The 26,764-nt window shown below is 42.0% G+C and overlaps 1 protein-coding gene across 1 annotated transcript in view; it reads left to right on the top strand.

Annotated features, from left to right (window-relative positions):
• The window catches only part of STAU1 (staufen double-stranded RNA binding protein 1), a 97,275-nt gene extending 71,129 nt beyond the window's left edge, over positions 1 to 26,146 (top strand). Inside the window, 6 exon segments of the mRNA XM_033963573.1 lie at positions 6,371 to 6,443; positions 6,986 to 7,302; positions 16,052 to 16,174; positions 18,058 to 18,143; positions 25,163 to 25,189; positions 25,191 to 26,146. Of these exon segments, the coding sequence (XP_033819464.1) occupies positions 6,371 to 6,443; positions 6,986 to 7,302; positions 16,052 to 16,174; positions 18,058 to 18,143; positions 25,163 to 25,189; positions 25,191 to 25,248 (684 nt within the window). The 3' untranslated portion in view covers positions 25,249 to 26,146.
• Positions 26,147 to 26,764: the final 618 nt, after the last annotated feature.

Raw genomic sequence — 26,764 nt, 5'->3', positions numbered from 1 at the left:
TAGGGAGTGCTATGGACTTTTGTCTATTCAGAGTTAAACCAGAATAAATATGGAACTCATCTAAGAGTTCCAACGCACGAGGCAGAGAGCGCCCGGGGTTACCCAGAGTTAGCAAAAGGTCATCTGCAAATGCCAGCACTCTCAACTGTGATGTATCCTCTGGCATCCCCTCTATCTCGTCGTCTCTCTGTAACATGCGAAGGAGAGGATCCAAATATAGGAGAAAAAGTAGCGGGGACAGTGGACACCCCTGCCTCGTACCTCTGCCAATGGGAAACGAAGCAGTCCGCACCCCATTAACTAACACCGATGCGGTAGGCCCCGAATAGAGTGCCATCAAGGAGGCTAAATATCATCCCTGAAACCCCATATACTACAATACCTGAAACAAATAATTCCAATTTACCTTATCGAAGGCTTTGGCTGCATCAAAGTCCCACAAGGAGACCTGGAAGCTGTAGCTGCTGCATACTAGAGTAAGCCTGAAGAACTTGCTGGACATTAATAACAGAGTGGCGAGCCCTCACAAAGCCCACCTGTTCAGATACTATAACAGCAGGCAACAGAGGGGCTAACCGATCAGCCAATATGCGAGCAAAAATTTTGATGTCCACATTTAGCAGTGATATCGGTCTATAAACTAAACTAAACCTTAAGTTTATATACCGCATCCTCTCCACGGAAGTGGAGCTCGGCACGGTTTACAAGAACTTAAAATATAAGAAGAGAAAGGAAAAGGTTTACATGAGCTTATATATAGAATGGAAGAGTAAGGGGGAAAATAGAATTGCACATAAAAATCTGCAAAGTAACGGTAAAAGCTATCAGAGATGGCAGCCGGAGAAGTCAAAGTCTTACCCTGGCCCTCATGTATCATGGATATATATCGGGAGGCCAACAACTTCCCCGCCCTATTGCCATATGTAAAATTTGAATTTACGATAAAACAATAGTTTTTTCGTACGTTCGTTTATTAGAGAATTAAGGGCTGCCAACACAGTCCGATAGGCCTCTCTATTAGCAACCGTCGGGTGGTGTAGTAAGGCTCTTTTCAAGGGTGCCAACTGGCGTTCTAAAAAATGATAAGACTCGCTATGCGTCTAGCACGTGTGGCAACATAAGCTATGATTTCCCCGCGAAGAACAGCCTTAGCCGCGTCCCAGAACAGAGCAGGCGTCTCTAGATGTTGCGAGTTAAATTGAACATATTCCTCCCATTTGTCCAACAGAAACCGTTGAAAATGTGTATCTTGATGCAAGTATGATGGGAATCTCCAGCCCACTCGCGGTCCCACGGGGCCCCCACCCCAACATCTACCCAGATCATATTGTGATCCGACACTTCCAAAGGGCCAATGGTTGCCTCTGTCACCCGAGGGAACAAGGATTCCCGATATCAATGTATAATCAATCCATGAAAAGGACTGATGGGCCCTGGACTGATGAGTGTAATCTCTCTCTGTAGAATGGAGCAACCTCCAAGAGTCCACCAATCCCAGAGTACGACATAAGTATGGTATCCCTTTTGTCTGCTTGGATGAATACACCCTGGGAGGATTCGATCTATCAAGTGTGGGATCCATCACTTGGTTTAGGTCACCAATGAGAAGTAGGGGCAGTCTAGATCTTGTATACAGAGATTAACTAAGTTTTGAAAGTAAGCATGCTTGTACACATTGGGGCCGTACACCACTAGTAATCGAAAAGGCCTACCAGATCTCACTACTTTCACCAATATATATCTACACTGAGGGACTCACCGTTTTACCTGTATTTCTAATGAGAATGGCAAACCCCGCCTTTTTCCCCGGGAAGAGGCATAATGTAAGTCACCCACCCAACTCCGTTGTAATTTTTTATGCTCCTGGTCAGTGAGCTGAGTCTCCTGGAGTCAAGCAATATCAGCTCGATGGTGTTTCAATTGAGACAGGATTTTGGTACGCTTAACCGGGGACGTGACACCAGACACATTCCAAGAAATTATTCGAATCGGACGGTCACTTATAGGGTATCTCACTAAGAAACCAAGGACAAGCCATCAGCAAGGAAACAGTAGTTTCTGGGCGCCCAGCCTCGCCCCTAAACTCAGAGTATAGATTCCAAGCATACAAGACACTCAACCCCACGCATGCACACACAAGGATACACTCAGGTCCCACCAAAGCGAAAGTCAACATACCTAGTAACAATAAAGCCGCTGCCACTCCCCAAGAACAGATTCCCCCCCCCAACCCCAGCAAAAATCCCCAGGTATCCTTACCATGAAGGATAAGAACAAGTCATGCTATGACGCTAAGCAAAGGGGCTACCCGATTAGCAGTAAATATTAGCCGCTATAGAACAATGAGTCTAATAATGCACTAGTACAAGAAAACTCAACAAGCTAACAGTGTGCAAGACCCACAGAAATCCATTACAGTGAAAAATAACATTCATATTTCCCCAAAGGAAGCACCACGAATAGTCTTAATAAAGTCCCCAGCGGTGTCAGGTCAAAAGCGTGCCGGGACAAAGGCGCGCCCAGACAATTGAGCGCAGCGCGGAGGCGTGTGCCGCTTTAAATTACTGTTTGTAGGGCTCCGACGGGGGGGCGTGGGGGAGGAACCCCCCCACTTTACTTAATAGACATCGCGCCGCGTTGTGGGGGTTTGTAACCCCCCACATTTTACTGAAAACTTCACTTTTTCCCTGTTTTTAGGGAAAAAGTTAAGTTTACAGTAAAATGTGGAGGGTTACAACCCCCCAAACCCCCCATAACGCCGGTGCGATGTCTATTAAGTAAAGTGGGCGTTATGGGGGGTTTGGGGGGTTGTAACCCTCCACATTTTACTGTAAACTTAACTTTTTCCCTAAAAACAGGGAAAAAGTGAAGTTTTCAGTAAAATGTGGGGGGTTACAAACCCCCACAACGCGGCGCGATATCTATTAAGTAAAGTGGGGGGGTTCCTCCCCCACGCCCCCCCCGTCTGAGCCCTAAAAACAGTAATTTAAAGCGGCACGTGCCTCCGCACTGCGCTCAATTGTCCGGGCGCGCCTTTGTCTTTTGCGCCGTTGTCTATGAACCGTCCCCAGCAGCCTCCGGTGTTTGAAACGATTTCCAGACACCATTATAGTGAACCCGGAGAAGAGCTGGATAGTTAAACTGGAACTGCTGTTTAAGTTCCACGTGCTTGTTGCACAAAGGATAGTAGGGCTTCTGTTTTTCCTGTAGTGCCACAAAAAAATCTTGACTAATACGAACAGGTGTTCCATTGTACAGCAGCACATTCCGCTTAGCCCGATATTGATGCAGGATTTCCACTTTGTGACGAAAGTTCACCCGTTCCAATCTCAGAGGACCCAACGATGGGGGTAGCGGCAATTCGTCCTGCAACCAACGCTCCATTGTATACAGTAAAAGCCAATCTGAGACAGTTTCAGGTATGCCCATGATGCGCAAATTAGAGCGGCGCGATCGGTTTTCTAAATCGTCCAATTTCTCCAATTGAGCGTGCAACTGAGTTTGAAGCGTCGTCAGGTCTGTCGTGTGTGTCGATGAGGAATCTTCAAGTGTCGACACACGCTGTTCTAGCTCTGCCGTGCGCGCCGTTGCCACTGACAGGATGCTCTCTATATGGGTTATCTGGGAAGAGAGTTACTCCATTTTCGGACCCAGGACTTGTGCGATCACCTCTTTAATATCGCTCAAGGCTGCCTCCGTAAGGTGCGACACCACCGCCATGGGACTAGCCGCCATCTTGCCCTCAGTAGGCCGCACACGTTCGTGATCTTTCCTAGCGGTTTTGGATGTCATAGGGTCCTGGGATCGGGTGATGTACCTGTCCATAAATAGGGGGATCCTTCAAACAAAGCAACACGATCCCTGAGAGGCCAATAAGTCCAGTAAATGTAAAAGATTTAGCAGGGTTGCCCCGGAGCAAGCAGGAAGCCGTCCTCACTCGCTTATAGCATCACGTGACTCATAGCAGAAACATTTTAAAACATTTTTTATTCTGAATGTTTATGCTTTAATAGTAATTAGTTATAGCGATGTGCTTGGATTTTGAATGAATAAGAATGCAATATCAGTGCTTTAACTGATATCTGAAGGGCCACACATTTACTTCAATGAAGTATAGAAGGATTTGGAGATGTAGAAATGTTATCAGAGATTAAGGAGGCTAGCAAACTGGGTAACACAATATTAGCAGTCGATTTCAATTACCCTGATATTGACTGGGTAAATGTAACAGCAAGGCAAGCTGGAGGGGGGGGGGGATGTAAAATTGCTTGATGCAATCAAGGACTGCTTTATGGAGCAACTGGTACAGGAACAGACAAGAGGTGAAGCAATTCCAGACCTAGTTCTTAGCAGAGTGCATGAATTGGTACAGGAGATCATGTTGATGGGGGCCACTGATATCAGTGATCATAACATGACCAGATCTTATATAATCTCTGGAGTAAGTACACAAAAAAAATACAATAGCATTTAACTTTAAAAAAGGAGACTATGAGGAGAATGGTAAAAAAGAAACTTAGAGGAGCAGCTGTAAAGATGAAAATTTACATCAAACATGGATGTTATTCAAAAATACCATTCTGGAAACCCAGACCTGATATATTCCATGTATTAAAAAAAAGAGAAAGGAAGACCTAACGGCAGCCACTATGATTAACAAATGAGGTAAAGGAAGCTATTAGAGCTAAAAGAAAATCCTTCAGCTAGGGGAAGAAGAATCCAACTGAAAACAAGAAATGGCATAAGGAACGGCAAATCAAATGCAAGGTGCTGATAAGGCAGGTAGACCTTGAAAAGACTGCATTACAGGCAAAAACATATAGTAAAAAAATTTTTAGGTATATTAAAATCAAGAAATTGGGAAAAGAATCAGTTGGACCGCTAGATGACCAAGATATAAAAGGGGCGCTCAGGGAAGACAAAGTGGAGTGGAGAGATTAAATTAGTGGAGAGATAAAATTAATTCTTTGCTTCAGTCTTCACCAAGGAACATAGGGAAATACCATTGCCAGAAATGGTATTCGATGCTGATGAGTCAGAGAAACTGAAACAAAGCTCTGTAACACTAGAAGGTGTAATGGGGCAATTTGACAAATTGAAGAGTAATAAATCATCTGGACATGATGGTATACATCCTAGAGTACTGATAGAATTGAAAAATGAACTTACAGAGCTATTATTAGTAATTTATCTTTGAAATCCATTGTGGTACCGGAAGACTGGAGGGTGGTCAACATAACGCCATCTTTTAAAAAGGGTTCTAGAGATGGTCTGAGAAATAGATGGGTGAATTTGACATTGGTGTTGGCCAAAATGGCAGAGATTATTATAAAAAACAAAATTATAGAGCATATAAAGTATATAAGCATGGATTGAATCAAAGCCAAATGGATTTAGTCAATGGAAATCTTGCAGCATCAATCTTCTACACTTCTTTGAAGGGGTGAATAAACATGTGGATAAAGGTGAAATGGTTGATATTGTCCTATTATATATTACAAACTGGTTAAAAGATAGAAAAGCATAGAGCAGGATTAAATGGTCAATATTCTCAATGAATAAGGGTAAATAGTGGGGTTCCCTAGGGGTCTGTGCTGGGACTGCTGCTTTTTTACATATTTATCTAAGAACTAGATAAGGGAATAACTAGTGAGATAAATTTGCTGATAGAGACACAGCTGTTCAAAGTTGTTAAATTGCAAGAAGATTGTGAACAATTGCAAGAGGACCTTGCAAGACAGGAGCTGACATCGAAGTGGCAGATGACATTTAATGTGAGCAAGTGCAAAAAAGATCTAGGTGTCCTCATTGAGGATACATTGAAACCCAGTGTGCAGCAGTGGCTGAAAAAGCAGATAGAATGTTAGGAATTATCTGGAAAAGAATGGAAAACAAAGATGAGAATATTATGATGCCTTTGTATCTTTCCATGATGCAGCCGTACCTCGAATACTGGAGAAGAGATGGCTCATGGGAGATATGATAGAGGTTTAAAAAATACTCAGTGGAGTGGAATGAGTAGATGTGAGTCGCTTATTTGTTCTTTCCAAAAATACTAGGACTGGAGGGCATGCGAAGAAACTACTAAGTAATAGATTTAAAGCAAACCAGAAAATATTTGTGGGTTCAGATGGAAAACTACGGTTCAAGGCCATTAGACACATCTACAAGAGAGATTATCTAGGAAAGAACCTAATCTTTCTGAAAAAGTTGGAGGCAGTCCTTTAATATGAATGACCTTTAATGACAGGGTTTCATATTGTACTACAAAAAGTATTTAATCTGTAGATTTAGATCCAGGTAGAGTGGTGAAAATAATTCTAATTTGTCTTATGGTTCTACTCCCTCCTTCCCCCCCCCCCTCCTCTAGACGCCAATGAAGAAACCAGGGGATGGAAGAAAAGTAACTTTTTTTGAGCCTGGTGCAGAAGAAACTTCAATTAGTAAGTACAGTGGCTCAGCTAATATAGGTAGTAAAGAATATGACTTGTATCTAAAAGTTGCTATAGATAATATAATATGCGGAATTTTAAGTTAAACTGTAGTTACATTTCTGTATGAAATTTTGTTTTGCATACGATTTATAAGTCTTGAAGTCTGGCACATAGTCCACATAGCCCAATATTACATATTAGATGGTACAGTATATTCCTCTCTTTGATTGCAGTCTGTAATCCTATTTTGTTGGTTTTCTAAAATTGATAAAAGTAGAATATAATCACAATAATTGTCAATATCTAAATATGTTACAATAATTGTAAAAAATATACAATCACATGATTCATTTAACAGCAGTTCTTGTCTGTTGATATGCTCCTTAAAATAAAAATGCTTTTAAAATTGCTAGTGTCGGTCAGCAATCTGAGATGAGTTGGAATTTGATTCCACTCTTTTGGACCAGCAAAAGAAAAGGCAGTGGGAGTAAACACTTCCTGCTGATTGTGAGGAGCTCTTCTTTTTTAATTTATACCTGTTATGCTCTTAGGTAATAAGGAGGATGAGTTCAGAATGCCTTATCTCAGTCATCAACAGCTTCCTGCTGGAATTCTTCCCATGGTGCCAGAAGTTGCTCAAGCTGTAGGAGCCAATCAAGGACATAACGCCAAAGAGTTCAACCGTGCAGCTCCGAATCCTGCCAAGGCAACTGTGACAGCCATGATTGCCAGAGAATTATTATATGGGGGTACTTCACCTACTGCTGAAACCATTCTGAAAAATAACTCTGCAGGCCATGTTCCCCATGGTCCCCTCACTAGACCTTCTGAGCAACTAGATTATCTTTCCAGTGTTCAGGGAATCCAGGTAACTTGTTTAGTTCTTATAAATTCATGGCAGCAGTATATACTGAAGGGAAGTGTTTAATTTTTGTCATGCATTTGTATTCTGAATTTGCATAGAAGTTCTGGATTGGCATCCAAACTTATAACCCTTTGTTAATGAGACAGAATTGTGAGCTGCCTTTAGTTATTTGACCATATAGTATAAATACTCCATCCTAAATCCCTTTTCTCTTATACAATAGACTTATTGTGTAGCCAGGTGCAAGACTCCTTACCTGGAAAGTTCATTTTGCATTTATATAAGTACTGCATTCTCCAATTATTATTAAGCTGTGGTGGTTCCTTTGTGTGACTAACTTGAGTCCTTTTTCCTTCATTGGATCAGTGTAAAATAAGCTGAGGGTGGTGTCAGTCTATACAATTAAACAATTACTTTGTGCAGGTAGGAAAAACAAATGTGAGGGAGGTGCTAGGGAGCCAAACAAGATGTCGACGTGAAAGCGTGTGTCAGATGGAAAATTGTGATTAAAATCAATAATTATCACTGGTCTATTGATAAAATATCCAAGAATTGCAGACAAAATTACATACTCATTGAGAATGGCGTTGAATAAAACTGGAAAAAGGAAGACTCTAGAGACTGCTTCGCCTCAAAAAGCAGACGCTGCTACTCTGGAAGATATGGCCTTCCAAACCATACTTGAAGAGCTGCAGGCCAGGAAGGAACTGCTCCGTGAAACTAAAATTGAATAAATTAAAACTGAGATGACAAATATTACAATGAAGATCTCTTCTTTCAAATCACAAGTATGAAAGGCACCTATCTGAGTAAAATTTTGTTAAAATTTTTTATCTTTTATTGTAAACCGCTTAGATTTACCTTCTGGTTTTATATTTGTGGTATATTAAATAAATTGAACTAAAGTAGAACTATAAACAAACCACAAAAATCAGGAAATAATTATTAGAATACCGACCAAAGCTAAAGCAGTTAGGTTCAAAATTTGGTATGTTTTACTCTGCTAGAATGAGGGTCACACTCAATCATACATCCAAAGATTTCACTAACGCTGCACTGCTGGATGATTTTTTTTTTTTTTCTTTTTGGAAAATAAACACCCTACTGCAGTGGTCTCAAACTCAAACCCTTTGCAGGGCCACATTTTGGATTTGCAGGCACATGGAGGGCCTCAAAAAATAGTTAATGTCTTAAAGAAATGACAATTTTGCATGAGGTAAAACTCTATATAGTTTATAAATCTTTCCTTTTGGCTAAGTCTTTTTTTTTTTTTTTTTTAGTTCAGAAATTTTATTGAGTTTTATAATATAAGAACAGCATCAACATTAGAAGTGCTCCTATGTCATTTATAGCTAAAGAGACATATGATCAAGAAACTGTTTTATTTTACTTTTGTGATTATAATAAACATACCGAGGGCCTCAAAAGAGGACCTGGCGGGTCGCATGTGGCCCCCGGGCCACAAGTTTGAGACCACTGCCCCACTGCAATTGACAAAGATAAAGAATCTTGAGTATAATATATTTTAATGCATTTTATAGTACCAAGTTATTTAATATTCATACTTATTTGTTGGAGAAGGTTTCTTAATGCTATTGTAGCTTTACTGACCCAATTCTTTTGGTCAATTAATATGCAAATATTATTTGCTGTTCTGTTGCTCTTGGATGATGCTCCAACACTAAGATATTATTATCATGATAGTATTATAATATTTATTATTTTTATATGTATTACTATAGAAATTGGAACATATAGACTAGATAATGGTAATCTTATAACTCAGTGATATGGCTCTGAAATGTATTACCGTATTTTCGCGGATATAACGCGCGCGTTATACGTGATTTTACGTACCGCGCATACCCCTCGCGCGTTATATGCCTGAGCGCGGTATACAAAAGTTTTTTAACATAGTTCCCACCCCGCCCGACGCCCGATTCACCCCCCCAGCAGGACCGCTCGCACCCCCACCCCGAACGACCGCTCGCACGCGCTCCCACCCGCACCCGCATCCACGATCGGAGCAAGAGGGAGCCCAAGCCCTCTTGCCCGGCCGACTCCCCGACGTCCGATACATCCCCCCCCCCCCGAAGGACCGCCGACTTCCCGACAATATCGGGCCAGGAGGGAGCCCAAACCCTCCTGGCCACGGCGACCCCCTAACCCCACCCCGCACTACATTACGGGCAGGAGGGATCCCAGGCCCTCCTGCCCTCGACGCAAACCCCCTCCCCCCAACGACCGCCCCCCCCCCCAAGAACCTCCGCCCGTCCCCCAGCCGACCCGCGACCCCCCTGGCCGACCCCCACGACACCCCCACCCGCCTTCCCCGTACTTTGTGTAGTTGGGCCAGAAGGGAGCCCAAACCCTCCTGGCCACGGCGACCCCCTAACCCCACCCCGCACTACATTACGGGCAGGAGGGATCCCAGGCCCTCCTGCCCTCGACGCAAACCCCCCTCCCTCCAACGACCGCCCCCCCCAAGAACCTCCGACCGACCCGCGACCCCTCTGGCCGACCCCCCCACCCCCCTTCCCCGTACCTTTGGAAGTTGGCCGGACAGACGGGAGCCAAACCCGCCTGTCCGGCAGGCAGCCAACGAAGGAATGAGGCCGGATTGGCCCATCCGTCCTAAAGCTCCGCCTACTGGTGGGGCCTAAGGCGCGTGGGCCAATCAGAATAGGCCCTGGAGCCTTAGGTCCCACCTGGGGGCGCGGCCTGAGGCACATGGGCCAAACCCGACCATGTGTCTCAGGCCGCGCCCCCAGGTGGGACCTAAGGCTCCAGGGCCTATTCTGATTGGCCCACGCGCCTTAGGCCCCACCAGTAGGCGGAGCTTTAGGACGGATGGGCCAATCCGGCCTCATTCCTTCGTTGGCTGCCTGCCGGACAGGCGGGTTTGGCTCCCGTCTGTCCGGCCAACTTCCAAAGGTACGGGGAAGGGGGGTGGGGGGGTCGGCCAGGGGGGTCGCGGGTCGGTCGGAGGTTCTTGGGGGGGGGGGCGGTCGTTGGAGGGAGGGGGGTTTGCGTCGAGGGCAGGAGGGCCTGGGATCCCTCCTGCCCGTAATGTAGTGCGGGGTGGGGTTAGGGGGTCGCCGTGGCCAGGAGGGTTTGGGCTCCCTTCTGGCCCAACTACACAAAGTACGGGGAAGGCGGGTGGGGGTGTCGTGGGGGTCGGCCAGGGGGGTCGCGGGTCGGCTGGGGGACGGGCGGAGGTTCTTGGGGGGGGGCGGTCGTTGGGGGGAGGGGGTTTGCGTCGAGGGCAGGAGGGCCTGGGATCCCTCCTGCCCGTAATGTAGTGCGGGGTGGGGTTAGGGGGTCGCCGTGGCCAGGAGGATTTGGGCTCCCTCCTGGCCCAATATTGTCGGGGAGTCGGCGGTCCTTCGGGGTGGGGGTGCGAGTGGTCCTGCCGAGGGGGGAGAAGAATCGGACGTCGAGGGGGGGCATCAGGCTTTCAGGATGGGGACAGGACTTCAAGGGGGGACAGGCAGATCTTCAAGGGGGACAGGCAGACCTTCAAGGGTGACAGGACTTCAAGGGGGACAGGCACGGAGAGTCGGGGCAGTGCACCGAAAGTCAGGGTGAGTCGGGGCAACCAGAGGAGAGTCGGGGCAGTGCACCGAAAGTCAGGGTGAGTCGGGGCAACCAGATGAGAGTCGGGGAGGGCGAAAGGAGAGTCGGGGTGGCCAGAGGAGAGTCGGGGAGAGCGAAAGGAGAGTCGGGGTGGCCAGAGGAGAGTCGGGCAGCATGCGCGTTATATGCCTGAGCGCGGTATAGAAAAGTTTTTGTACATATCATCGTGATTTCTGCGCGCTATACCCCTGTGCGCGTTTTACAACGGTGCGCGTTATATCCGCGAAAATACGGTACATTCAGTGTGAAAGGAGTAAATAATTTAATCAAAAGGATTAAAATTTTAGATTGTTTCAAAGTTTAAATCTGATTTAGTTTTATCACAAGAGAGACCTCTATCAAAAACTGAATCTCAAAAATTGAAAACTAAACCCCTCTTTTACTGAGGTGCACTAAACACTAACGCGTCCGTAGATTAACATGCACGCGTTAGCGTTTAGCGCGCGCTAATCGGTTAGCGCACCTTAGTAAAAGAGGGCCTAAATAGTCTCATCCACCCTTATACTCTCTGGCTGAGGGGAAAAATATGGTGTTTCATTATTGTTGAGAAATAGACCAGTAATGATTATATTATCACATAAAACAGATACCTGTGGTAGATGGATAAAAGTAAACCTAAATGTAAATGGTAAACTGATATCTGTACTAAATTTATATGCACCAAACATAGATGACCCATATTTCTACAATTCCTTGTCAGAAGCTTTAAAAATGAACAGTTCACCACACATATTAGATCCTATCTTAGATAGTAAATTCAATGTGTCATATAAAAAACCTAAAATGTGGCACAAAATATAGGACCTTATGCAGCAATTTAAATTGTTTTGACTTGTGAAGAACCACTCACCCATTAGAAAGAGAATATACTTTTTTTTACTACACCACATGCATCTTTAGGTATGACAATTTTTATTGAAGGTATCGCAAAATACAGTTAGAAAAGGAGAATAAACAGTAAATCAATATCACCTCAGTTATACAGAGTATCCCTTAACCCCCCACCCCCAACCCAAATGTAGACAGCAAGTAATAAACATGGCTGGAAATATACAGGCATAAACAAAGAGACAAGAAGCCAGCATCCCAGCCCAAGATTAAAAAGAAGACAAAAAAATATCATCCCACCCATCAGCTCTCTCCTTGCGATCACGAGGCCACACCCCACTCTCTACTCCAGGTACTACAGAGAATTAAAAAATAAGGCTATGCGTTTACAAAAGATAGATAGCACTAGATCCAATAGATGCTGGTATTGTAGAATAGAAGTTGGGACGTTAGATCATTTAATTTTTTTTTGTCCCTGCGTAAATGCTTTTTGGAAACTAATTTGGCCCCAAATTAATAAGTTATTAGAAAACCATGTAGGACTCTCATATGACACTATATTATTTGGTACAGCAATGAGAACTCAGAGTCTGATTTCTGCAAATAATAACAAGTTATTATTAATATTGACAGGGGTCGCCATGCAAAAAATTACTCAAAATTGGAAGGATTATACTAAATTAAATTATACATTTTGGTGGAACTCAGTTTGTCATATATATAAAATGGAAAAGGTGTTAGCGTTACAACAAGGGAATCTTCACAATTTTAAAAAAATTTGGGAACCATTGACTAATTATTCTAATGATCAGATATCTTAGCACATGGGTAGTAGATATATAGGGGTGGGATGGGGAATGTATATCATATGGAAATAGGAATTTTGACAAATGGGGGGGATTTATTCTATATTATAAGAAGATTTGTTTGTAAATACAAGTGTCATATGATAATTGATTATAATATGTTTAATTCACTTGTAAGAATTCAAAAATGAATAAATTAAAAAAAAAAAAAAAAAATAAGGCTGTTAGCCTGATGTGGAAGGGAGTGTACATAGGGAGAGTAGGGCCAATGAGGTTTCTTCCCTTTCTAGTGCGGTTGTCCAATTAACTTACTTATAACGCACGGGGATCTGAGGCCTCTTCTCCTTTAAAGACTCTAAACAATGATTAAGTTGATATAGTTCAGACAAGCTGAGGAGAAAAGCATTCATCGCTGTCTCGATTTAATATAGATATTTGAAAAATTTATTCAAGAGAGGTACGTAATGTACGTAATCTCCCCATATAGCAAGAATTTTTTTTTTTTTTTGTCGAAAGGAATGTCGCACTTGACCTCATTCTAACAACATCAGAGCATGAAGATGATTGCCCCAGACCCAAAATGAGGGGGAGTCGTCAGATGTCCAAACCCCTAAAATAACCCATTTAGCCAGCAGCCAGATTGGTTCGTGGGCCTGAGTTTGACACACCTGTTAAGTAGTTTACTGAACCTCAAATAATCATGCTTTACCTGTAGTTCCAAAGGAAAAGAAGTCTAACAGCAGCATAACAGAAGGTTGTCTTTCACAAAGAATCTAAAACTTGGAAATAAAGCTTATATTTACGAAGCAACTTCTAGTTTGACAAGTAGTTATAAAAAAATAAGATGACAAAGATATTCAAGACGCACAATCTATATAAAAGTTTAAATATGAAACAAGAGAGTTAAGGAATGACACTATCCAAACGGGATTTATTCAAAAGAAACTAGCTGCAATGTTTTGAAGTAACTGGATCACATATAATTATTCTTTTTTTAGACAATCCTGTAGAAAGAGAATTGCAGTAATCAAGCTTCAAAAGATTTAAGGCATGAGTATCCTTCTGAAGATCATCATGAGATGTCACCCATTTCTTTTTCTGATCAACCCTACTGTCCATGGAAAACCTGTTATAGATAAAATGATGGTTTTGCCTGTATGATTCCTGTTAGTTTTGAAAATTGGTTTCTGGTGACTTGACTTTTGCACATAAGCATCCTGTAACAAAATTAATCCTTGTGTGACCTCCAGAAAAATGCCTATACCTATGTGTCATTTATAAAATAATCACCCAGAACCAGCGTCAATAGCATGCAATTTATGCCAGCTCCTAAAAAGGTGTAAATGATGCTTGTATCTTAGAAAATACATGTACACATTGCAGTTCTGGCCAAATTATGTTCCCAGGACATCTGTGTACAGATCATGTAAAAGTAAGCACACTTTACATACACCAACTTTCATGCATATATGTGGCCATACAGTTTTAGAAAAGCCCTCTTTTTTGCATGTAAAACCAACTTCATAAAATTGGAAGGGAGAAGCTTGAGCAAGGGTTCCTGTGATAAAATTCAGTATGTAAACTAGAAGAAAATTTTAGTAAATCTCTTGGAGGAGAGCTGTACCTTAACTGGCAGGTAACTAGGTTGACGTGTTGAAGTGTTAGGTACTTTACACTTCTCCTTCTGTATTTGCTGTGATAGAGGATTAACAGACTTGCGAATACAGAAAAACCATGAATAACTTTTTCATATGTTTGCTGTTTTTTATTAAAAACCATCGTGAATATGGTGAAACCGCAAATAACATGGTGGGAGACCTGGCCTGTTCCTGAAGGAGAGGCAAAACACGGTGGGAATTGGCGATTTTCTCTGTAAACACTTGGAATCAGCGATTTCTCTATGCAAGCTGATGTCATTTTGGGGGAGAGGAGCCAGCAAGCGAAAACCCATGAATAATCGAAACCACAATTGCTGAAACCGCAAATACGGAGGGAGAAATGTATATACATAACATAGCATTTATATACCGCAAATAATACTTTTTAAGAAAAGCTGAATATCAACAGTGAACTATAAAATAAACTATTTCCAAAACATCTCAGTTGAATAATATTACAAAAAGTTTGCATATAAATAACAATTTCCTAAAAATCGCATAAGATATTGAGGTAGAAAATAACTGATGAAGGTCAGAATCCCAAGAAGCAGCTTGATACGAAAGCAATCGAGTATGGTATCTTTTTTATAATGACATCCCCTGACCAATGGAAAATCAAATAATGCTGATATGCATAAGGAACGTCTAAAATTGGAAAAGTTAAAATGATCAACTAGCTACCCTGGGGCCATACCACACAGAACCTTGTAACACAAACATCCCAACTTAAAACAGCACCCTGGCCTCAACAGGGAGCCAATGCCATTCTCTATAGTATGGGGTTATATATGATCTGCCTTTTTCAATCTAAAAATGAAATGTACTGCAGTGTTTTGTATCAATCAAAATCGATAAAAGCTTTTATGAAACCTCCCAGATGTACAATATGTACAATATTCGCAAAGTAAAGGCAGGGGAGGGTCATTAGGGTGGGCAGACTGGATGGGCCGTGGCCCTTAGCTGCCGTCAATTTCTATGTTTCTATGTTAGTCTACAGTACCCAAAACAAGTGATTGAACTAATAATTGAAAGAAATTATAAAAATAAGGTCTGATTACACAAAGCTTCCATAATATGAAATAACATTTTCAGGCCAGGGCATCAACCTTTGTGGCCATTGATAAATTTATATCCAGATGGACACTCAGTATCTTGATGGGTTGAAGCAATAGGATATCTGATTCCATTCAGAATCGGACTCTCTTCTTCGCATTTAGATGGAGAGACCAAGAAAAACCTAGTTTTGTCTGAATTAAGTTTTAATTTATAATCCTTCAGGGGAAAAGAAAAGCTGGCAGTGTAAGTAGTAAATAAAGGCTTGATATATTGCCAGAAATTTGGTCCCTCGCTCTATCAGGTTCCCCACTCCCATTGTACCTTTCCATCCTGTCTTCGGCCCTTTAGCAATAGCAACAGCTGTACTCAAAAGGCTGCCTGGGCCTGCACAGGCCTTTCCCTCTGACCCAGCTCGCCCCTTCTGACACAACTTCCTGGGTGGGCTGGGTCAGAGGGAAAGGCCTGTGCAGGCCCAGGCAGCCTTTTGAGTACAACTACTGCTGTTGCAGCAGGGCCGAAGACAGAATGTAAAGGTGACGCTATTGGCTGAATCTGCAGGTATGGAACCCGCAGATACAGCGGGCCAACAGAACTTATTTATTTTTATTTGGATTTATTTAGAGATTGGATATTCATGTAAAACACATTAACTGTATCCTATTCTTGAGGCAAGTTTTTATACTATAAATCTTTTTATACTGCATCTGATTTTAGTAGAAAGGAAGCAAATTATTTCTCATCCTTTTCAACGTATCTTGTTTTTCTCAGGTTGAATACAAAGACTTTCCAAAAAACAACAAAAATGAATTTGTGTCCCTTATAAACTGTTCATCTCAGCCATCGTTGATCAGCCATGGAATTGGGAAGGATGTAGAATCCTGCCATGACATGGTATGTGAGCAATTTACATCCCGTTTCACTTAGGATACAGTTTTTCAAGTTCTTATAGTATATGATCTAGCTTTCTAGGTCTCTTATGCTTAATTCTGTGTTTGTCTACTGTTAATCTCTTAACAGATGGGCAGTGTTCCTATGTGGGGTTTTTATTTGTATTTTGTTCAGCAATGCGATACTTCATTTCTGATCATTATGGTAGCCTCACAGCATTTCACAAGTTTACTTGGACATATTTTTAGGAAAATTCTAAATGTTGTTCAAGTTTTGCAAGCCTCATATTTATAGAACTGGTATATGAAGTTAAAACCTTTAGAAGTTTTATGTATTATTAATTTCTTGAATTAGGGGAGGTCTCCATTTTGCATTTTGATTTACTTCTAGGATTGTAGTCATCAACTGGGGAGGGCCAGCAGTGGGCATTTAAAGAGGCTATCCTTTTTCACCTGCCGACCACTTGGTGTTCCCCATCTTCCATATCTATAGATCCAGGAGATGTTCCTCCTGTTCAGTCCCATGCCAGAGAGCTTGAGCTAGCAAGTAAGGGTGAGAGTGTGGTATGGGCTGCGGTATGATGGATAATACATTCAGAATTATATGTAGTCCTACACATAGCATTACAATATTTCCTGTCCCTTTTTCAGTAAAAGGCCGTCTTAAGTTCATTTTATGTGTAGCTGGGTGACATTCTCAAGCGCCTGTTTTGCTGAAGTGAACAGTATGCTTAAACGTTTGGAGTAGGGTTACCAGATTTTTCCATTTGGAAAATCCAGACCCCCCCCTAGACCCGCCCCCCTAGGCCTGCCCCATTCCACCATCCCTACCCCCCGCCACCTGCTCTCGTTATGGAGGAGGTTATGGGCGGTTGTGCAATGATGACATCACGTGCAAGCGTGCGCGACATCATTGTGTGACATCCACGCACGCGCAGTTGACCTGCCCGACATGATGTGGAGGAAAGCTTTTCAAAACCCAGACAAAGTACCGTGTTTTGAAAAGCCGTCCTGGCCTCCGGTCATGTCCTCAAAAGGAGGACATATTCAGGGAAATCCGGAAGTCTGGTAACCCTAGTTTGGAGTCTTAACCAAGTGTTACTCCCCTTCAGGTTGGGGTGGGACATTCCCTCCACTCAGCCTCATCACTGAGGGTGAAATCATGCCAATCAAAGTTGATGCAGTTAGATGAGGCCTCCTTCATGAAAAATAGTCAACACAGTAGCAATGAGGTGGTACTGTTGACTGCCACATTTAAAATTTGCATCAAACATAGCAAATGACGGCAGATAAAGACCTGAACGGTCCATCCAGTCTGCCCATTAGTTATTCTCATTAAAAATACCTGATTAAATTAAATTGTCTCTTCTTTGATATTTCTGGGCCATAGACTAAAGTCCACCTGCTGTTGTCCTAGGTTCCAACTGCTGAAATTGTCATCTAAGCTCACTCCAGTCTAGCCAACCATCCAGTTGTTGCATCAGCAAAGACATGATGGAAACCCTGGCTGAAACTTGAACAAAATAAAGTACCATACATGGAAAATTATTGTAGGCTGAAAGTTGTAGCCAGGTCCTTATCCAAACATCTTACACCTCTCTTGAATTTTGTTGTATATGTAAAACTAAAGGAGAAGGTGAAGGCAGTCAGAGAGACCCAAACCTGTGAGCCCAGCTTGAAAAGGTTATAATTGGGGAGGTTAGGTTTTGTTGTTATGGGTTGGGTATTTTTTTTTAAGTTCTGGAAACATCATTTGAGCATAGACCAGTATAATATGGTAGCCAGCCTTCATGTTGATGATCCTGGCACTTAACACTGGTCTTGATCTAAAATCCAATATTTAATATAATTTGAGCATTAATTTTGGTTTGCCTTTTTAAATTTTAGGCTGCATTGAATATATTAAAGTTGCTGTCTGAGCTGGACCAACAAAGTACAGATATGCCAAGAACAGGAAATGGACCAATGTCTGTGTGAGTCTTCCTTTCACAAGTGTCCAATCATACTCCACAAACAAGCAAACTTAACAATTATGGATGATTAAAAACTGGCTAGGCTTTTTTTTAACTTTTCATCATTTTCTCTTTGATTAGTTGTATGTATCAGCTTCTTTCTTTCCCCAGAAGTAACTTATAAATATTCCATTTAATGTACTGTTTTTCTAGTGGATTCAAAATTTGAGCAACACATGTGTTTCCTAGATTAACCTCAGAGGAAAAATGAGGCAGCAGCCTTTTGTTAGAGATCCATGACAGCTTTCAGTGAAACATAGAATAAATGTTTTCTACATTGCTGTGCTACAATTATGAAAAACCCTTTTGCTTTATTGGACAATATTTTAACTGATACCATTTGTTATTGCAGGGAATATTAAGCCTTAGTGGCAATTACTTAAAAAGCAGTGAGTGCAAGTATTTTTTTTCTGATTGTGCTGCTACAACTGCAGTTAATTGGCTTTCCTATGCTAGAGACTTTAAAACTATATGTAATCCTGGGTCCTTTCCATCACAGGAAGAATTGTCTTATGTATGTTTACATTGTCTTTTTTTTGTTGTTGGTCTGGCCTTTTAGTTCTGGCCTTTTATTTTGTATAAACGGACAAAAGGTGTGTAGAATCAGATCTGAAAAGGTTCAGTCCTATGAGGCACCGGTGTCATAACAGTGTCAGGCTGAGGTGATTTTTTTCAGCCTGGAACCACTAGCAGCAAGTACAAAGTCATGTGCATGTGGCCAAATGTTGGAAGGGGGGGGGGCGGGAAACAGAGAGCATTAATATTTCCCTGCCTCCTACAGGAAAGAAGTGATGATGTCAATTCTGGCTGCTGTGTCTGCCCATAAAGGTTAAGAACTTAGCATCTGTTGGCATCCACCTAGCCCCTGGAATCATCAGGCCATCACATAGTAAAAAGTGGTCTCTTCAATGTCTACAGACCCTGTTGTCTTGTTGGAGCCTTCAATCCTCAAGCAAACTCAAAGGCATCCAAATGGTGCCAGGAATTTGAAGCCTGAAAAAGTGATTAGAGGGATGTTAAGGATATGAAACGCTACAGTAATGTGACTTAATTAAATATAAGAGGTTAATGACTGGTGTTCTTATGTTTGGGCAGGGAGGGGGTGTTATAAATATATTTATATTATGATAAGGGGCCTAACATGCTTGTTTGCTAGAACCCACTGGAAGGTTAATTTGCCCTAGCAAACACTGACATAGTTGAACAACCTGGGAAGCAATATGTTTGTGTTTTTCTCCATGAAACCAAACTGGATGGTGAGTGAGTCCTGATGATACTGGTGAGACATTCTCTTGGCCAGGAAGACATTCTTTTTTTTTTTTTACCTTGGAGTAAATAGTGATGCAGATTCTTTTTGTTTTCTTGAGGACTTGATCAGTGTAACTTCTCTCAGGCTAATGACCTGGAAACGTTAACTAAGTTAAGAGTGCAAATGTTGAATTTAAGAAGCATTTGAAGGCCCTTTTAGCACAAGCATTTCCAAATTAATATGACTGTTCCTGTGCAAACAGCTTACGAGTTGCTTGCAGAAGACCTCAGTCATTTTCTTCTTTCCACCCCCTTATCTCTCCAGGCAGTGCTCCCTCTCCTCAGCAAGTTGAAAAGATGTCTTTCCACCTGCTCTGCCCTAGATTTATTTTTTTGTTGTTGTTTTAATCTGATCTTTCAAGGATTCCCACAGCTCTGCCTGGGAGAAGGATCAGACATTGGGGTCTGCAGCCAGGAGGGCCACTCTTTTAAAAGTGCACCTGACTGGCTAGCTTGTGTTACCACTTGGGAGCTCGGGGTTAGATCCCCTGGGAGCAGTGGATGGTTTGACCCCGCGATTGGCCAGGAGGCTTGTTAGAGATCAGCTCCCCCCCGAAGAATCATGTGGGAACATGAGGGGTCGAGGGTTTCAGGTTTTGGAACCTGAATAAAAGGCAGCCCGAAGAGACAAGCCGCTGGAGCCACCCTTGCTTGTATGGGGCAGAAATTCCTTCTCCATTTCCAGCTGCAGTGAGAATTTGATGCAAGCACAGGCTGGACTATGTGGCAGACACTATTTACAACATGCTCAGGGTCATGAGTAAATCATCAGCTTATTAAATTTCTGCCTGCAGAATGCTCTAGATCAGGTGGGAGACAAGGTGGTTAAAACCATGGTGAGCAAGCTCCCTTTTAAGGGTCAGGTTTTCTGGAAGAGCACTGGTTGACCTGATGTCCAGCATGATGGATCGTCATCCCAAATCCTTGCCGGACAGCAAACCATGAGTTTTATAGGAGTTCTAGTCTCTGTTCCTTTCATGACTGTGGAAAATCGTGTTATGGACAGGTGAGTGTCGTAAATAGTATCTGCCACAATATCCAGCCTGGCCAGCAACACCGGAGGGCACCCTGCCCCCCTCCCTTCGGCCAGATACAGTTTTTCCAGATGTGGCAGCAAGGTAAAACAGAGTCTTGTTAGACAATGCCACAGCTGTGGCATACATCAAAGAGCTCCTAGCTCTGAAAGAATGAGTCAGTTCCCTTGAGGCTAGAGTAGCAGTCTTGGAGGAGCTGAATGAGACAGAAAGGTACATAAAGGACACTATAGAGAAGGTGGAACTGTAGAGAATGTCCTTCATCAGATGTAGAGAACCTGCAGGGGAACCAAGAGCACTCCACTGCAGGTGGAGGCCCAGTTACTCTTTAGCTGCAGGTTATTGCAGTGGTTCTTGTAGCAAGAGTGGACAATGTCCAGGCAGATAATCTCAGCTACCAGACCTTGAATCTGGGGGAATGGTCCTTGTTCTAGAGAGCATTCAACTGCATTGTGAAATGCCGAGGGCTACCAACATTCAATCTCATGGCCTCGGCAGACAACAGGAAAGCCCCTCGTTTCTTCAGATGACAGTTCAAGCTAGGAAGCGTCAACAGTAAGGGGATTCTGTATGTATTCCCGTCATAGCTGATTCTAGGCCAGGTCCTTCACAGAATAGTGGCCTATTGAGGTTTGGTAATTCTTGTGGCCCCGGATTGACCGCATTATCTGTGGTACTCGGATCTAGTCTAGTTGCAGTGGGACAGCTATCTTGGACTACTGCTGCACCAGGATATTCGGTTATGGTTATCATGACCTTTTTTTACAATCAAGGAAGCCAGCGACTATAGCAGCCTATGCAAAAGTATGCAAACTCTTTCAGCACTGGTGTAAGGAGAAGCAGTTAGGGCTCCCATTTCTGAGGACCTGTTCTTTCTCAGGAAGGTTTAGAAGGCCTGGTGATCGGATCTCTCGAAGTTCAAATATCTGGTCTTTCATGTTGCAGAGCCTGAGTGGTTAGAAAGTTAACCTCTCATCCAGATGTTTCCAAGTTCCTGAAGGGAGCTCTCAGGCTCAGCTCTCCGATATGGAGACTGGTCCCTATGTGGAATCCCAACATTGTGTTGCGGGCCCTTGCTAAAGGGCCTTATAAGCCTCTGTCTGAGGCTTCTCTTATGACTAACCATGAAGTCAGTCTTCTTGGTCACAATCTTTTTGAGTGTCGGACTGCGGGCATTCTCTTGCAGAGAGTCTTTCCTTAGTTATATGGATTATGCCGCAGGTGTTTTAGGCATTTCTTGTCAACTAGGAGGTATAGCTTCCCATTTTTCAGCCCACAAGCAAGAAGAAATAGGAGAAAGTATTGAAGTGCTGGATGTCAGGAGAGTCTTCCTTTATCTTGAGGAGACAAATGACTTCTGTCTGTCAGTTTGTCTTGACCAGTGCTAGCCACTGGGGAAAACCAGCCTCTAAGGTGTCTAATTCTCAATGGATCTATTTGGCTATTTCCTTGGCATAAATTGGCTGTGTCAAGCAGTCACCAATTGCAGTAAAAGCTCACTCTACTAGAAGTGTGGCTTTCTTCTGAGCAAAGTCCAGGGCAGTGCCAGCCAATGAAATTTGTAGGACAGCCATATAGTCTACTCTCCATACCTTTACAAAACTTTCCAGACTGGACATGACGGCACAAGAGGACAAGGCTACTCTATCCTGCCCTAGACTTAAGAGACTGCTCAGGTACATCCCATCTGTAAGGAATCGTATGCTATATGCACAAGAAGGATGGATTAGGTTCTTACCTTGATTTATTTATTTTATTTTATTTCTATCCCGTCCTCTCCAAAGAGCCCAGGACAGGTTACAGATAATCCTCTTTCCCGTAGAACAGCATACAATTCCTTATGCCCCACCCTGTCAGATGTTTGTCATAACTGCATTGGCTAGTAAGCTGGGAAGTGTTTCCAGCGGCTTGGCTCAAGGCAGCCAAGAAAGGGAATTGGAACCTTTTGAATGGCAGCATATTAGTGCCAAAATTTATTATCAACATATTTTATTTTGCTCAGAGCTGTACAAGTGTTAGTGCCGGTTGCACACAGGTAGATGGTTTCTTTCTCCACCATTAATTGTTGCCTGTTGGGTAGCTGTTCATCGACTCTTATTTACTATTGTAGAGCAGATTGAACTTATTTGGATTGGGGAGTTTCAAGAGATCCCTCCCCCCCTTGTTTTTATTTTCTCTCCTAGGGGTTATCGCTTGCTTTGGTATGGACTAAGGAGAAGGGGGCAGAGAGAAGAAAATGATTGACGTCTTCTGCAAGCAACTCACGAGTCAGAATGACATACCTATTGTTCTAGAAAAAGAGATTAGGTTCTTACCTTGCTAATATCTTTTCTAGTAGATAGATGTGTCATTCTGGACCCCTGCCCTGTCATTATTTCTGTGCCTACCTAATGTCTCACTCAGAATGTTTGTGTCCAAACCTGTTAGTTGGATGCAGGCAGACCTTTAGGGTATGAAGAATAGTCTGTTGTTAGGATACTTTGAGACATTGTTTGAGCTCCATTAATGTTTTATTTGTCATGATTATTTCACTATTTTGGTGATCAGTGTTGATATGTTTGTTATGATTTCAGAGCAGAACACTCTGGTTCTTCAGGGAGTTTCCCCATACCCCCCTTCTTCATATCTGTTTCTAAAAGGGGCTGTTGCCTGCTTTGGAACTAACTAGGGGAGAAGCAGAGCCCTCTGTGAAGTAGGAGGGATTCAAAATCTGGAGTGGATTCCTTCTGCAAGGCTCGCAAGCACCAAGATGTAACCCACTTGTTCAGAATGACATACCTATCTACTAGGAAAAAATATTAGCAAGGTAAGAACCTAATCTCTTTATCTAGGTGACATATGAGGTCCTCTACCTTTGTTCCAGACAGGTAAGTGACCAGGTAATCCTCATGTCTACCAGCCACCCAGCTATCTACATGCCTAATGACTGAATCACCAACTACAACAGCTGTCTTAACCCTTCCTTCCTGGGCAGATGCCCCTGGAGACACATCTTTTATGTGAGAAAATATTGTATCTCCTGATGGGCACATCCTGGGTACTTCTCTCCTCCAAGATACCACAGGGGCTGCCAGACTGGATATGGGACTTTTCTACAGTGTCCTTGTAGGTGTCCTTTATGTACCTTTCTGTCTCATTCAGCTCCTCCAAGTCTACTACTCTAGCCTCAAGGGAATTGACTCATTCAGAGCTAGGAGCTCTTTTCATATAACTTCTCGACAACTAGGAGATAATCATATGTGACACTCAGTTCAAATGACTGGATAGCATACCTTGCTGCTGGACTTTCAGCATATTAATAAGTATTGAGATGTTTAACCAAACCTGTTAGGAATATTAGACTACTATAAAGAGCCTTAGGATTATATTTGTTGTTGGAAACCTGAAATTAGACGGATTTGTGGTCCTTTGGATTTAACAACGTCAGCCTTAGAGCACCTGAGTAAAGCCCTTCTAAATGTGTGTATTTTTCTTTCTTTCAGCCTTTTAATTTTGATGTGTAGTAATGCCATAACCATGTAATATTAAATATGTTAAGATCCTATTATCCTACTGTAGATTTAAGTTTCAGGGTGTCCTGTTAACATAGAAGAAACTTCAGTTTCTTCAAAGGGCTGTAAAATGTAGGTGAAAGAGGAAGCAGGTAACTTTTCAATGAATTGGTGTACACAAGGGGATGGAGTTCTGTGAAAATCACTGTCAATAACATAGAATAGAACCCCCCCATGTAACCACAGTCAGAGTACATTCTCTAATTCAAATTAGTCTAATCATAGAGAGAGACCATTTGGGAGTACACTTCTCCCTCCGTATTCGCGGTTTCAGCATTCACGGTTTTGATTATTCACGGTTTTTAGCTTGCTGGCACCTCCCTCCCAAATTACATCAGCTTGCATAGAGAAATCGCTGATTTCAAGCATTTACAGAGAAAATCGCTGATTCCCGGCACTTTCTTCACTGTAATTTGCCTCTCCTTCAGGAACAGGCCAGGTGTCCCACCATGTTATTTGCTGTTTCACCATATTCACGATGGTTTTGAATAGAAAACAGCGAATAACAAATGAAAAAGTTATTCGCAGTTTTTCTGTATTTGCGGTTCTGTTAATCCCCTATCAAAGCGAATACGGAGGGAGAAGTGTAATCAAACTTCTTAAAATGGTCAAGTGCCACAATCAAAGCCATGGGAATGGTGAGCAAATTGGTCATCTTATTCCCTTTTAATTATTTACCCCCTCCCTCCCCCCAAAAAAAAACAACTAAAATATTTTTAATGTGAACCAACACTTCAGGTTTTTGTTTTTTTGGAGTTTTTTTTTTGTTCTCTTTGGGGTGAGTAATTAAAATGTAATACAGTGTCTGTATATCAGTGTCAGTACTTTGCCTGTGATTATTTTCCAGTCCTGTGGCTATAGTTGGTTGTGACATTACAGTGTAGCCCCTGGCCTCTTAACCTCACAACAACATTTAGAAATTTGATTACCCCAAATGACCTCCCACCATAAAAATTGTTTATCAAATTCAAATTAATCTAATTATTTGACCACAGTGATAATGTGGGGATTGTTTTCACGCTTGCCGAGAGGATGTAGCAATGCTGTGCTGTGCTCTGTTTGTAAAAGCTCTGTATTTCTGTCCTAGATGTGTGAAACCAGAAATGGAAAGTGATTCTCCTCAAACCGGCTAACTCAAACACTTTGGGACAAACACTGGACAGCACTGCCTGATGGGCATTTGACTGGACCCAAATCAGAGAGCACCAGAGAAAATCAAATGCTTCCTGTATTATTGTAACTTTCCTGTTTTAGACTACTACAGCACTTACAACATTTCTGTAGTATCTAAACCATAATAGTTGCTTTTCCTTTTTTTTGGTGATAAGTTTATTTTGTTAATTTTATTATGATTTAATTAAAAACACCTTAATGTATTTTAAGTTTCTTAATTGTATCTATTAATATAGCACAGTTTAGAAACTTTGTCACTGAGGTGAGTTAACTAGAGAAGATCATATCCATGTATGTGGTTATTTTTGGTTTTAAATATGGAAAATAAAAATTTCATTGAAGCAAATTGTGTGCCCTTACGATAAAGAATAATACTGGGCCATTTGAACATCATAAGTTTAAATCTTCAACGGTTGAAAAAATTGAACACTTTAGGAATTCTAAACTAATTTAAATTCTTAGGACTCTTAATTTTATGCAACAAGTTAAGATTTTTTTTTTATTTGTTCAAAGATGAGACCTGTAGGTCACACAACTTATCACTGCTTTACATGATATGATCTGTGTTGTGCATATGAAACTGCAAATTGATTTTCCTTGTGTGCTTTATACTGTGATTACATATCCATGTAGGGCTGGAAAATTTACCTATGTTTTATTTATATATATAATATATAAATATATATATATAAATAAAAACTGTGTTGCTTTTGATGTTGTGTTACTGTACACAGAAACGTGGGCAGTAAGTTTTTTGCATATGGTCGAGTAAAGCACGATAACTTTGCAAGTTAAGTACTGCTTCAGTTCATTGTTTACGCTGGAATTTTTTTCTCCCCATGGAATGTAAGTAAAACATAGTGTTTGTCCCCAATAAAAAAAAAAATCTAAACTAAAACTATTGCTTTTATTTTAAAATTAATAAAACCATTTTCATATTCAAGTCATTTAACATGAATGATGATTGCAGGTGGCTTTGCATGTGGAGTGGCCTATTTACCACTGGCATTTGCTCATATACATTGAAGCCTGTGTATTCACAGCAGTCAGTCACACAGAATTTGATGGCAGATATTGGACCTTAAGACCCCTCTAGTCTGTTCAATCTTGTTCCTCGTGTAATGCCAGACACTGGTTCATTTCTGTCTTTTCCTTCACTTCTTTACAATTAGTGATCATATCGCAACCCTTCTTGGTTTCCCCATTAATTGTATTTTGTTGCCACTGTTGGAGGGTCATCACACATTACTTTGCCCTTTTCATGAAGAAATATTTCCTAGCGTTGCCTCTGAGTCAATCCTCTCATCTCCTGCAGCTTTGTACTGTGCTCTCTTTCCTCTAAAATGACTTTCTTCCTATGCTTGATGTATATATACCATGTATCTCCTCTCTAAGAGCTCCTTTTACAAAGGTGCGCTAAGCATTTTAGCATGCGCTAACCACACGCTAAACACTAACGTGTGCATGTTAGTCTATGGAGGCATTAGAAGTTAGCACGCGCTAAAACACATAGCGC

Source organism: Geotrypetes seraphini, chromosome 11 (assembly GCF_902459505.1).
Source record: "Geotrypetes seraphini chromosome 11, aGeoSer1.1, whole genome shotgun sequence".
Classification (NCBI taxonomy): Eukaryota; Metazoa; Chordata; class Amphibia; order Gymnophiona; family Dermophiidae; genus Geotrypetes; species Geotrypetes seraphini.
The sequence above is the reverse complement of the archived record's forward strand: the minus strand, read 5'-3'. Positions and strand labels throughout refer to the sequence as shown.